General features: G+C 41.1%; 1 protein-coding gene across 2 annotated transcripts in view; it reads right to left on the reverse strand.

The window, feature by feature from the left end:
• Positions 1 to 12110, reverse strand: part of LGR4 (leucine rich repeat containing G protein-coupled receptor 4) — a 76721-nt gene that overhangs the window by 15677 nt on the left and 48934 nt on the right. For both annotated transcript variants that reach the window (XM_065839143.2, XM_071808826.1), the window contains exons 5-6: positions 1155 to 1370; positions 446 to 517 (exon numbers count right to left, since the gene is read on the reverse strand). In XM_065839143.2, the coding sequence (XP_065695215.1) occupies positions 446 to 517; positions 1155 to 1370 (288 nt within the window). The remainder of the gene's footprint in view (positions 1 to 445; positions 518 to 1154; positions 1371 to 12110) is intronic.

The raw sequence follows: 12110 nt of genomic DNA on the forward strand, positions 1-12110 counted from the left end.
CCGGTGCCCGTCCAGTAACAGAGGGACACTGGAGCCCCTCTGAGAACCCTCCTATCCTCACACAACAGTTTGGGCAGCGTATTTTAAACACACTTAATCCTACAGCAAATCTGAGAAACAAATATTTGTCCCTTATCACCCACAGGGCCACTCAAACACTTGTGATACATGCAGCTGACTCAGTGGAGTGCTACGCAAAGAGACACCAGCTCCAACAGGGCTCGGAACGACAGCCACATCAGCCAGCCTGACTTTTCACCCAGGCTAATATTTACCTGCTTTTTAGCACAGTTAATTAGTTTTGCTGGAGCACTGCACTGTTACTAGCCCTTAGTTCCGAAACCTGAGCCAGACCTAAGTGCCAGTGCTATGAGTTGGGTAAACTTGATTAAGCTGGGCATGAGACAAACACCGAGCAAGTAGTTACTTTCAGCAGCATACTTACAAGGTTTCAAGGTTGTCTAATCCATCAAAACAGTGTTTTCCTATAGTTTTTATTTTATTATTATGAAGATGCCTAAAAAACCAAAAATGAAACAAGTACGAAAACAAGTGAATTATTTAATATAAGTTAACAAATCAGCAGATGCTTCTACAGTATCAAAACAGTTGAATAGTTTAGAAAAAACATTGCATGGGGTGGATAATGCAGAATTATGTCATTCATTTCTAGGCAGAAATATTTCATCCTCATATGGGAACATAATATATTGACCACAGTCAAGACAACTCACATTAAACTTTTACTCACTATCCAGACCTGTGATAAAAATATGATTTAAACATCTAAATCAAAGTATTTTTTCCTATTTGTCCTTGGAGATGTTTAAGACGATACAGAAACAGGTCTGTGGCAGATAATACTTTCTTCTTTTAGTATCTCTGAAAGCTTTCTCTGACAACCATTGGTTTGCAATATTCATTACTAAACTGAGATGTTGGGAAAATATACCGCAATGTCATTGCCTATAGTCCATTTGACTTTATGTTTAGAAGAAAGTCTTCAGTGAACCTTCAGTGGGTTGTCTCAGCACACACTATATCATCTCATGTTGGTGGTACAGAACACTAATAGACTACTGAGCTAGGATAATCAAAACTGTATCCGAGCAAAGAATCAAAGTGATCTATGAAATACCACTACAAATACTCACAGAACAACAAGACTCGAAAGGTTTGTAAAGGCATAGTCAGGAATGTGCGTTATTTTGTTGAGCGCCAGCGTCAGTGCCTGCAGAGAGGGGAGGTTGCTGAGCGGGTAGATGGGAACTTCTGTCAAACTGTTGTCATCCAACCAAAGGTGACGCAGCTGCACCAGACCCTCGAAACTGTCCTCTGGTATGGCGGTAATGTGGTTAGCATCTAAACGCCTGCATTGGAACAGAAAGAATTCATGTAGTCAACTCACGAACTAGAGATAAGTAAAAGTAACAAAGTCCTACTACTCCTGAATAGGTTTTGTAAGCTTAAATATGCTTTACTAAAATAATATTGGAAAGTTTGAAGGTTTATTGGATGATGTATTAACACCTTTCCAAGGCAAATGAAGAGCCCATAAAATAAAGCTTCATGAAAAACTTATTCTCAGATGTTTTTAATAAAACATTTTAACAAACTCATACGTTTATAACCAGCTTAAAGTGAATTGATAACTGTATAGACACTTCTCCTGTGCAAACACTCCAGCTGCTAATATCCAAGTAAGCCTTTAAAATAGTAGCTTGATATTGTACCAAACATTGCAGAGGCATTTATTCATTTGAACTGATTACTCCTATAGCTACATTGTCAATAGCATCATATACTGTTACATGCTTTGTTTTGTGGTACTGCGATACCCTTAAGTGACGACTTTACAGAACAGGATTATGAAAAGCAGTTCTTTAACAAAGTCAGAGTTACGAATTATCCTGGCAAATAAAACATTGTGTCATCAACTAAAACATGAGAAATATTCTTTACTCTTGCACCTAATTCTTTCTAACGCACTCCACAAAATCAATAAGGAATAGCACGTTAGCACTGTTGACTATTTTATGTTATGGGATTTGCCATCACACTTTCTCCCCAAATGAACTCCGGTCACAAACATCAGCAGTAGCAACACGTGTGGAAAGCAATTTCGGTATCTTTCACAAAAAACGGCAAACCACGTGCAACAATTAGTTCTGCTACAGTTACCAGCTCACCTATGCTATGGGGTTTCACCGCTTCTTCAGGTTTCAAAGCATCCAAAAAAAGAAAAAGCACTTCACACCTGGAAACCCAGGAGGCTCGAATGCACGTCCCCAGCTCCAGCTCCAGACGCGGAGCCCTCGCGACAGGAGGTGCAGGTGTTCCTGTCAGAATCTCACCCAAAATCCTGATCTGCGACAACTGACAGACCTGATCCCGCGCTCCTCATCCAATGGTTTTGGCACCTGTGACAGAAACTCTGTGCAAAATTACCTGTTTTTCTTCCTCATGCAACACGCTCTGAACAAATTTGGGATTTTTTTACATTTTCTTACATCAGTAGCACTTGGATAACAGCACTAACAACCAGGGTAGGCAAACAGCACAGACTGGGACCAGTTCAAGTTTGTTTACGCAATACCATGCAACCAGATGTGGTGGGGATGGAAGTGAAAACCACCCATACTAAATAAAAGCTTAAGCCTGGAATTATACAAATGGAAGCCCCAAGAATGGGCAGCAGCAAGGGACAGCCCAGGAAGATGCAAAACATTAATAACGTGCTATTTTGCATAAGTCAATGGGAAAAAAGGTCAGCAGTGATTGCCCATGAGATGAAGCGATCGGACAACACCCTTGGGGCACATGGTGTGAATTTTGGGGTTGTCATATGCACGGACAGGAGTTGGACTTGATGATCCTTGTGGGTCCCTTCCAGCTCAGGACATAGTGATTCTATGAAAAAAATGGTCAGTAAGAGACCCAAAGCAGCACAGGGCTGAGAGCACCAGGCCATGTTTGACTGTCCCCTGCCCTAGGGGTTGCCTTCTCCAGGTCAACACGCGGCTGAACCGTGGTGACTTGGCTGCGAACATGGAAGAAAACACCTTGCGTAACCGCTTTGCAAGGCTGGGTGTACCAGCTGCAATCCGTGTGCTGCTGTCTGGGGATACAAAACATGTCCACGCTCCTCCAGCGGCACCCGTGCTCGCTGCAATACCGATCAGCACAGCTTCAGAGCTATATTAAGCATTAGCTGTGTTTCCAAATCCATGATCAGACACGCTCTTGAAAGTCTCGCTGGGTTAGTTTAAGAAGTCATTGCCTCCAGCCATTCATCGCATCCCCCTCTAGACTGCTTATATTTGTCTCCAGGCATAGTTACGACAGCTTCAGATTAAAGTGCTTCTGGACCCCAACACTTAAAGGACACACTGAATTCAAAGGGAGAAGACAAGCTTGATCAGGAATAAATGCACTTAAATCTATTTCTGTGAGAGCCTTGTTGCGATGTACGTGGTTTAAATATTTCAAATTATTAGGAAAAACAGTCAGCAGCCGAATTTCCATGTAATAAACAGTCAAGAAATACATCAAATTAAGCAACAAATACACCAACACAAGTGGGAACTTAAACTGTCTGCAGTCAAAGGCTCTTTCCTAAGATGAGGGTGGTGCCATTAGCTCTAAAGCTACACATCAAAGAGCTAATTCCTATGGCTCATATAATGGCACCCCCTTATCATTTGCCCCATGGTCTGACAGGTGTGTACGCTATTTAGTTTGAATGTTTTCAGGCTGCACGGAGACTGGAACATTTCAGAGAAATTAGATGTCTGATGATAATAAAGAAATAAAAAATAAGGGGGGGGGAGGAGGGAAGAGGAAAAAAGCCTGCAGTTCTGCTTCAGGAAAAAAGAATAAAAAAAAGAAAGAAATTACCTGTCTTTCTTCTCTTTCCTAAATTCACACACCTCCCTGAAGATCAAAAGAATTATTTTCCAGTAGAATAAACATATTTGAGTCTTAAACTAAGAGGAGCAGATCCTTCACAAGGCAGGCCTTGGTCCTTGAGACTACTTCTTTATGCCTCCGCTTGTCCTTGCACTGCGCTCCTTGCTAAATTCCATTTACTCAAGGAGACTTTGGAAAACAAAACCCCACAGCAAATCCCCAAATTCTGCTCCTCTTCTCCCACAGTCCCAGCAGAAGAAAGATGTTCAGGGAGAAGATGATGGGTTCTTCATCCCTACATTGCTCTGCCAAGACCTTCATCTCCCAAAGTAGACACATCAAGTACCCAAGTAACTGCATCAGCTCTGGAGCCCTCAGTACAGGACAGACATGGGCCTGTTGGAGAGGGTCCAGGAGGCCACCAAGATGATAAGAAGGATGAAACAGCTCTGCTGTGAGGACAGGCTGAGAGTTGGGGTTGTTCAGTCTGGAGAAGAGAAGGCTCTGGAGAAACCTTATTGCAGCCTTTCAGTGCTTAAAAGGGGCTTATAAGATGGGGACAGGCTTTTGAGTTGTGACAGGACAAGGCGTGATGGCTTTAAACTAAAGGAGGGGAGATTCAGGCTAGACGTGAGGAAGAAATTTTTGACACTGAGGGTGGTGAAACACTGGCCCAGGTTGGCCAGAGAGGTGGTGGATGAACCATCCCTGGGAACATTCAAGACCAGGTTGGACAGAGCTCTGAGCAACCTGAGCTGGTGAAGATGTCCCTGCTCATGGCAGGGGTGGCACTGGATGAGCTTTGAAGGTCCCTTCAACCCAAACCATTCTATGATTTTTAACTGATTGCTCTCCACAGCCACCCAAGTCTGTCGTGTTCATCCTCTCCTGCCCACAGCAGTAAAACTGAGGGGGATAAGATGACCAGCACCCATCGTGGTCACTGAGCAGGAGGTTTAAAAGGTGAAAGACAGTGCTTTCCTGGCTCTGTCACTTCTTTGCATTTTTAAGATGATGCCAAATGTTTGCAATATCTGAATAGAGCTGGAAGTAAATTAGTGATATCAAATCATACAGCCAAAGTCAAGGAGAAAGACAAGGCATCACGCTGTGGTTATTTGTGTCTCCCACTCTCCATTTACACGGCATCTTCCCGAACTCTGATGACCACTGTGCCAGCCCAAGGTTTTCCCAGAGTCCAACAGATACATGAACAAAATAGTTGAAAATAGACAGTTTTCCCAGAGTTTTCATTGCGCTGCATTTACAGTTTTAAAGGCAATGCCCGTGATTTACAAATATTATAGGAACAAGCACAGCATCAAATGAATCAAAGTAGGTATTACTATGATTACACACAAAAAATATTTATTGGTGCTAAATTTTTGTTATTAATTGTAATATCTCACGACTTATTTTTAATTACTTTGGCCATTTCTGTCTCATTCACATTGTGTTCATTCATGCCTCTTAGTGTAAGCCTGATGTGCCACAGTGACTTTTTCAACCCCCTCTTCCAAACACTGAAGCTTATCCGCATCATGTTCAATGCACAAGAGACAGCTGAAATACTTCTGTTTAATGTAAAATGCACATAATGGAGTACTTGGTGAAACAATTAAAACTTAAAATTACACATAAGGACCACACCTTTTCTTTAATATGGCACAGGGAATATTCACTTGCTCCAATAATTACCAAAGCACAAGTAATACTCTTGGACTGAACTTATACAAAGACTGTCCTTTTCCATTAAAGTGTTAAAGATAAGACTATGTTATTTAAATTGGAGCTTGCAGCATGTACTTAAATTCCTTAATCTTTCAGAAGCTACTCCAATTCCACTTTCCCTATGGGCATTGGCTTGTGAGAGACGTTTACATTTAATCTATAAATTCAGAATTCACTTGCAGAGCTGCCACCTTCACTTCTGTTACCTGTTAGGTTCCCTCCTCACACAAACTCCAACTACACAAGAAGAAAGAGCAGGAGGATGGTAGAAACCTCTATATTCAGTGGCTCCTGTATTAATACTTGACATATTGTTAAAACAAGTAAAGAACATAGTAACTTAAAGGTCTTAAAACAATTAACTCAGCTGTAAGAAAACTGTAAAACTAATATGAACTTCTACCTTGAATCCAATGAATTGAAGTCCCAAAATCTAACAGACACACATATATGATTTTTTTAATTTATATAGTAATATAAACACACACTAAATTACCATTATGACTCCAGTGTACTGTAGCTTTTCACTACAAATCTCAGGTCAAGCCTGCCAGGATTACACAAGTGTACGGAGAGCAGATACATGGGAGGTGGCACCACATGGCATCCTGCTTTTTAAATACATTACAGTGCAGGTGGTAAGTCAGGAAAAGCTTTGATAATGTTTTTCATTCCTGGAACACTGGGAGATCTCCACATTCTTTCCTCGGGATCTCCCAGAAGCCAGCCAAGAGCCCTCCTCTTGGCCTCAGAAGCATCCCCACACCACACCAGACCTCAGCAGAACCTGCCGCGCTGGACACTTGCACGGAAGCAGGTGTTTGCCAATGAAGTGGGCACAGCAGCACTGCTCCTGGGCACAGCATCTACCTACAGGGTTAAAAAAGCTAGAAAGGAAAAGATACTCACACAATCACAGAGTGATTGGGGTTGGAAGGGATCTTTGGAGATCATCCAGTCCAACCCACCTGCTAAAGCAGGTTCACCAGAGCAGATCACACAGGAAGGTGTCCAGGTGGGTTTGAATGTCTCCAGAGAAGGAGACTCCACAGCCTCTCTGGGCAGCCTGGTCCAGGGCTCTGGCACCCTCAGAGTAAAGAAGTTTCTTCTCATATTCAGATGGAACCTCCCATGCTTCAGTCTGTGCCCAATGCCCCTCACCCTGACATTGGGCACCACTGAAAAGAGTCTGGTCCCCCCCCCCTTGAGATATTAACAAACATTGATGGGATCCCCTCTCAGCTTCTCTTCTCCAGGCTGAACAGACTCAGCTCTCTCAGTGTCTCCTCATAAGATGCTCCAGACCCCTCATCATTTTTGTAGCCCACCGCTGGACTCCCTCCAGTGATTCCTTGTCACGCTCCTCACTGCAAAGCCCACCTGGGTATTGTGGATGCGATATACATCTCATAAACATCACCTTAGTAATAACATTAATTATGAATGTACTCCCATGCATTTTGTTCACCCTGTTTGCCTGGGAATAGGAGACTGTCCCAGACTGGTTTGCAGCTACTGTCCCATCCCAGCTGGCAGCCTCGATAGATCTCGTGACCACACTCAACCTTCCAGGCTCCAGTGACTGGGAAATTTTAACAGCCTGATACTAATAGCAAGAGTTTAACATTGATGTTAATAAAATCACTCCTGACTCCTGTGTTAAACCACTTCCGCTCAACGGCAATCATTAAAGAACTTTGCTCTTTAAAGTGCTCCTTCAAAAACCACAAAGAAATCACTCAAATAACAATGGAGTAGATTTTTAGGTTTTGAAGTTGAGTACTGATAACCCTGGTACCTCGGAAATTCTGCTTCAATGCAGGGCAATAAACCCACCGTGTTAACAGAGGTACTTTAAAATACTCAGCGCGTTTGCTCACTGTCTCAACCTTATGTGTTGAAAACACCAATACAAGGATTTGCTTTATTCAGAGACAACTTTACAGCAGCTCTCAGAAACTACTGATACATGCCAAAGCTATTTCAACCACCTGTATCCATGTGCTGGCACATCTAGTTCTTCCATTTAAATGTTTAAGATGGTATCAGCCAGACATCATACAAAGTGTGCTGCGAATTACCCATACAGGATTCATCCATCTTTACCTACATGCTGTGTAACTTTTCCACCATCCCAGTGAAGCTTCTGACCACTCTGTTTCTAAACAATTTCCTCATTTTTATTTAAACACCAGCAATTCCTTAAGCAAGCCCAGACAGTTAAAAAAAAAGGCTACAAAAATCCAAGAGATTCCTAAAGCTCACAAGAAATAGCCATAGCTGATTTTGAAGAAAACCAGAACAACTTCTGAAGGTGAACATGGTACAGAAAAATGAGATTCCTGTCATTCAGCAAGTAAAGTTCACGAAGCAGCGTATTTGAACTGCTGCATATTTGAAGATTTTTCAGCATAATCAAACATGCACAGGAGAGCTCTTATACATTCTTTAAAAAAAAAAACGCAAGGAGGAAAAGGCATATTCAGCATATTAAAGTTTGCATTGTTTGTGTAGGTTAAAATGTGTGTGAATTTTTTTTCTTTCCCATTCTGGTGGCAATAGTTTAATCCTATAGCTTAACACAGGCTCACTCGATGGGCTGGTCCCCTTTAACACTTAAATAACAGTGAAGCAGGGAACTAACAACTTCTAGAGAAGATGGGATCCATCAAAAGTTGGTTAGCTGATAAACCACGTACTGCTGTTGAAGGTGCATACTGCATCTAAGACCACAGAATGCTTCTTAACTTCATCTGGTCATTGCGCTTAATTAAGACCTTCCAGTCTCACAGGCAGGATTATCCCTACAGGTAGCCCTGGGCTTCAAAACTATATAATCCAGAAGCACAAAATTATCAACAGAAGCCATCAAACACACTTTAAGAGAAACGAGCAGAGCTAGAATAGAACTGTGTATTTTTTGATACAACGCTTGCATTGTCCTCTCCACATTTAGGGATCTTCCCTTTCGACATATTTCAATGTGCTCCAATGGTTTACGTTACTAAAACTGCCACCAACACGAATTACCACTTAAAGCTGTGTGGTTTCACTGTGGCAGCAGCAGAATGTTTCTAGATTTTATTTGTTTTGTTGGTGTTGTTATTTGGGGTTTTTTGTATGGTTTGTGTGGGTTTTTTCTTTCTTAATAAATACAGGCAGAACTTGATCTGTATAAGGCATCCTTCCTAAAATAAGAGAATGCCAGAAATGCAAAGCTGTAGCAGATATGTGCTACAGCATGTATTTTAAATGTGTCCTGACTGCTATGTGCCACCCTTCAACCACACATCTTCATACTGCAAAGCAAGATGCTGCTTTCCTTTCTCTCAATCCCACACCAGGACCCCTTGGCCAAGCCAATTCTCTCTCCCAGAAAGTATATTAATGATTATTGATATTACATGAACATTCCAGTTCAGCATGTTTCTGCCTCAAGCTTGCTCTCGCCACTGAGATAAGAAGGCAACTGCAAAACTGGTTATGATCCCGGACAGATGCTGGGAGTAAAAACCTGACTCGGGAGCCAGAACCGGTCCTGGGTACCATAGAAAATCACCGCTGACCACACGCCCGGAGACACCGACCCTGCAGCTCAGGTGAACACCCACGGAAAGAGAAAAGCAGGAGCTATCACCGTCAAACACCACGCTGGCACGGTCCCAATACCCACAGATCTGGGATTCTGACATAGCAGCATAGCTGCAGCGCTTTGAACCTCAGGGTGTTTCAAAAAGATGGACCCAATTTCAAAGCAGTGTATTTCACTAAGGCAAGATGTTACATTTACGCAGAAATTTACAAACACTTTAATGAGTTATCAAGTTTTAGTAACCTTTTTATAAATGCTTTTATAAATGTTCCCTCCACTTGCTGTACGGACAACATCAAGGCAATAGTGTCTTTATTCACTGAGGTCACCGCTGTGGTGATTCTGTTTTTGTTAAGTCGCTAATGGTGGCACAAAAACACGCTCTTTGACACTTCCCCACATGAAAAAGAGATACAGGGATTTCAAATCGGGTTCATCTTCTTGAAACACCCTGTATTGCGGCTCTAATATTCCTCACATGTGGGCACATGTGCAGGGACAAAACCTTGGTGACTCCTGAACTACAATTACAATAAATCGTCCCTGATACTTTAGCATTTATTGACAAGCTTTCGAAAACGGCTCATGGATTTGATGGCAAATGCCTGCTAAAATTAGCAGCAATTGGGTATTTTGAGTTTAAATGGAACAAAGTCCTCATTTTGAAAGCATCTGAAAGTCTCTGTTTGAATGAGGTAGTTCCAGTATTTGTCACGCAGTGAGGACTGTAGTAGAATATTCTATGCTTAAAATTCATATGTAGCTGGGTGTCTAGGGTGAATTAGAGCAATCCTAGAAGTTGCTGTAGTTCACAGAACCACTTTACAAATCCCCACAAAGGTCAGAACAAGTGGTGTTAACAAAACAAACAGTCATCGCAGTCAAATATGCTTATTATGCTACAGCACCTAAAAAATAAAAGGTCCTTTTGGGCTCCACAGACACCAAAACGCTTTCCTGCCTCCAGTTCTTCCTATGACCTTTGGATCACCAATAAACCTCCATGATACCATTTCCAGATCTAAGGTACAAAGCGCGCCTCTTCATTAGATATCGCGACATTCACAAAGAGAACACATAAAACTTCTCTGGGGTGCTCAATGGCAAGTTTTCCCTCACTAAAACTCTTCATTTCGCTAAATTTCACTTCCATAAAGAAGGACTCTGTTCTAAGTCTCTTTTGGAGGCCAAAGCTGGGAAAATATCCAATGTAAACAGAAAATAAAGAGCTGTTGTTTAGCATTCTGAACCAGGTTGGCTCCTCGCCAGCTGTAATATAAACATTAGAGATCATGAAGCTCCTCTAACCATCTTTATTTCCACACCAGTAGGTTTACTGGGCTGGTTAATACATACATTAATACATAGTGTGGCAACTGCCATCCTACGCAGCCAGAAATTGGAGCACATAAAGAGAAATGGTGTAGTTCTACAGGAGCTGCAACCCAAATGATTATCAATATACTCTACAGTTTTATGAGCAAGTAATTTGTGTCTTCACCAAGAAAAAATTCCCCCTAAAGCCTACTCAGAGCAAACTGGGCAACTGCCAAAAGAGTCGGTTGAGAGATGTTTAAACTTGCAGGGTTTGCATGGAGATTATATATCAAGAAGTTGGAAGCAGGTTTTCTAACCTATTCTGTTGTTTGTTTTAGAAGGAAGTCACAGCAGCTCGGGAGCTCTCAATATTTTACACAGATTCCTTTGTGGGGAAAAAAAATAGCTTTTTTCCTTATTTATTTATCTAGTTTTGGGTTGGGTTTTGTTGTTGTTTTTAAATAAAAAAGGCAGCATGCTGGCACTTTTATTTCCACGTTCAAACACAAAACTCAGAGGACCTGTTCTACGCTCCTTCACCAGAAGGTGCTCCCTACATTAGTAGGGGATGTGCATAATTACACTGTAATTTTACGAGCGATGCAGTAAAACAACGTTTTCCTGAAATTCGTTAAAATGACAGAAATGCATTCTGGTGAAGTAAAGAAATTGCTTCATGTTTCTCACTACACTTGCCTCCAAAAACGATTTATTCTCAAATTGCTGCTGATTTGAACAGATGATGGTGATCCTGCAATGGAGACAGATCCTCCTCAGGAACTGAGAGGGACAAACCAAAACACAATTCACATCAATGGAATTAACCAAATAAATCCAAGGTTCTGACACAGACAGCTTCCAGAATGGGTTTCCAACAGCTATTTTGAATAAAATCAATCAAGTTTTCCTCAGAAAAAGAAAGATGTAACAAGTAGCTCGCTGCATATTAGCCCAATTCAATCCTTTTTACCTTCCTAAAATTGATAAGCTTATCATCTGCTTGTGAACATGGAAGCTCCCAGAAAGGGAAACCTCACCACGCTTTAAATTGTTACTATTACATTTTAATTACAATGATGTTATGTCAAGCAATCACACTGGTTACATTACACAATATTACATATTCATTCCATTATTTTTTCCAACAACTAAAATGTCTTTTTTTTTTTTTTTTAAATGGCTCCAACCACTTTCTTTCCAATCATATTAAACTAAATGATCTTTCGAGGCCCCTTCTAATCCTTAACATTCTGTGAAAATATATGAATTTCTAAAAAGAGATGCTGGTTTAATTCATACATTCATTCTTTTTTTCTCCTTAATTTTGCCCCTTCCCTTCTGCACATAAAATCATCAAACTGGAGATTTTATATTTTAAACTTTAATCAGAGACTAAACATTATTGTATATAAGTAGAGAACAAAGCACGTTCATTGAAATTGAAACGGACGATCTACAGACAACAAAAGTATTTACTCAAGTAGTTTCTTTTTTGGTACCATAGGAATGCTGAAAACCAGGAAGGAGTTGGTTTATGGTTTGTTTTGCTTATTTTTTGTAA

Source organism: Patagioenas fasciata, chromosome 5 (assembly GCF_037038585.1).
Source record: "Patagioenas fasciata isolate bPatFas1 chromosome 5, bPatFas1.hap1, whole genome shotgun sequence".
Lineage (NCBI taxonomy): Eukaryota > Metazoa > Chordata > Aves > Columbiformes > Columbidae > Patagioenas > Patagioenas fasciata.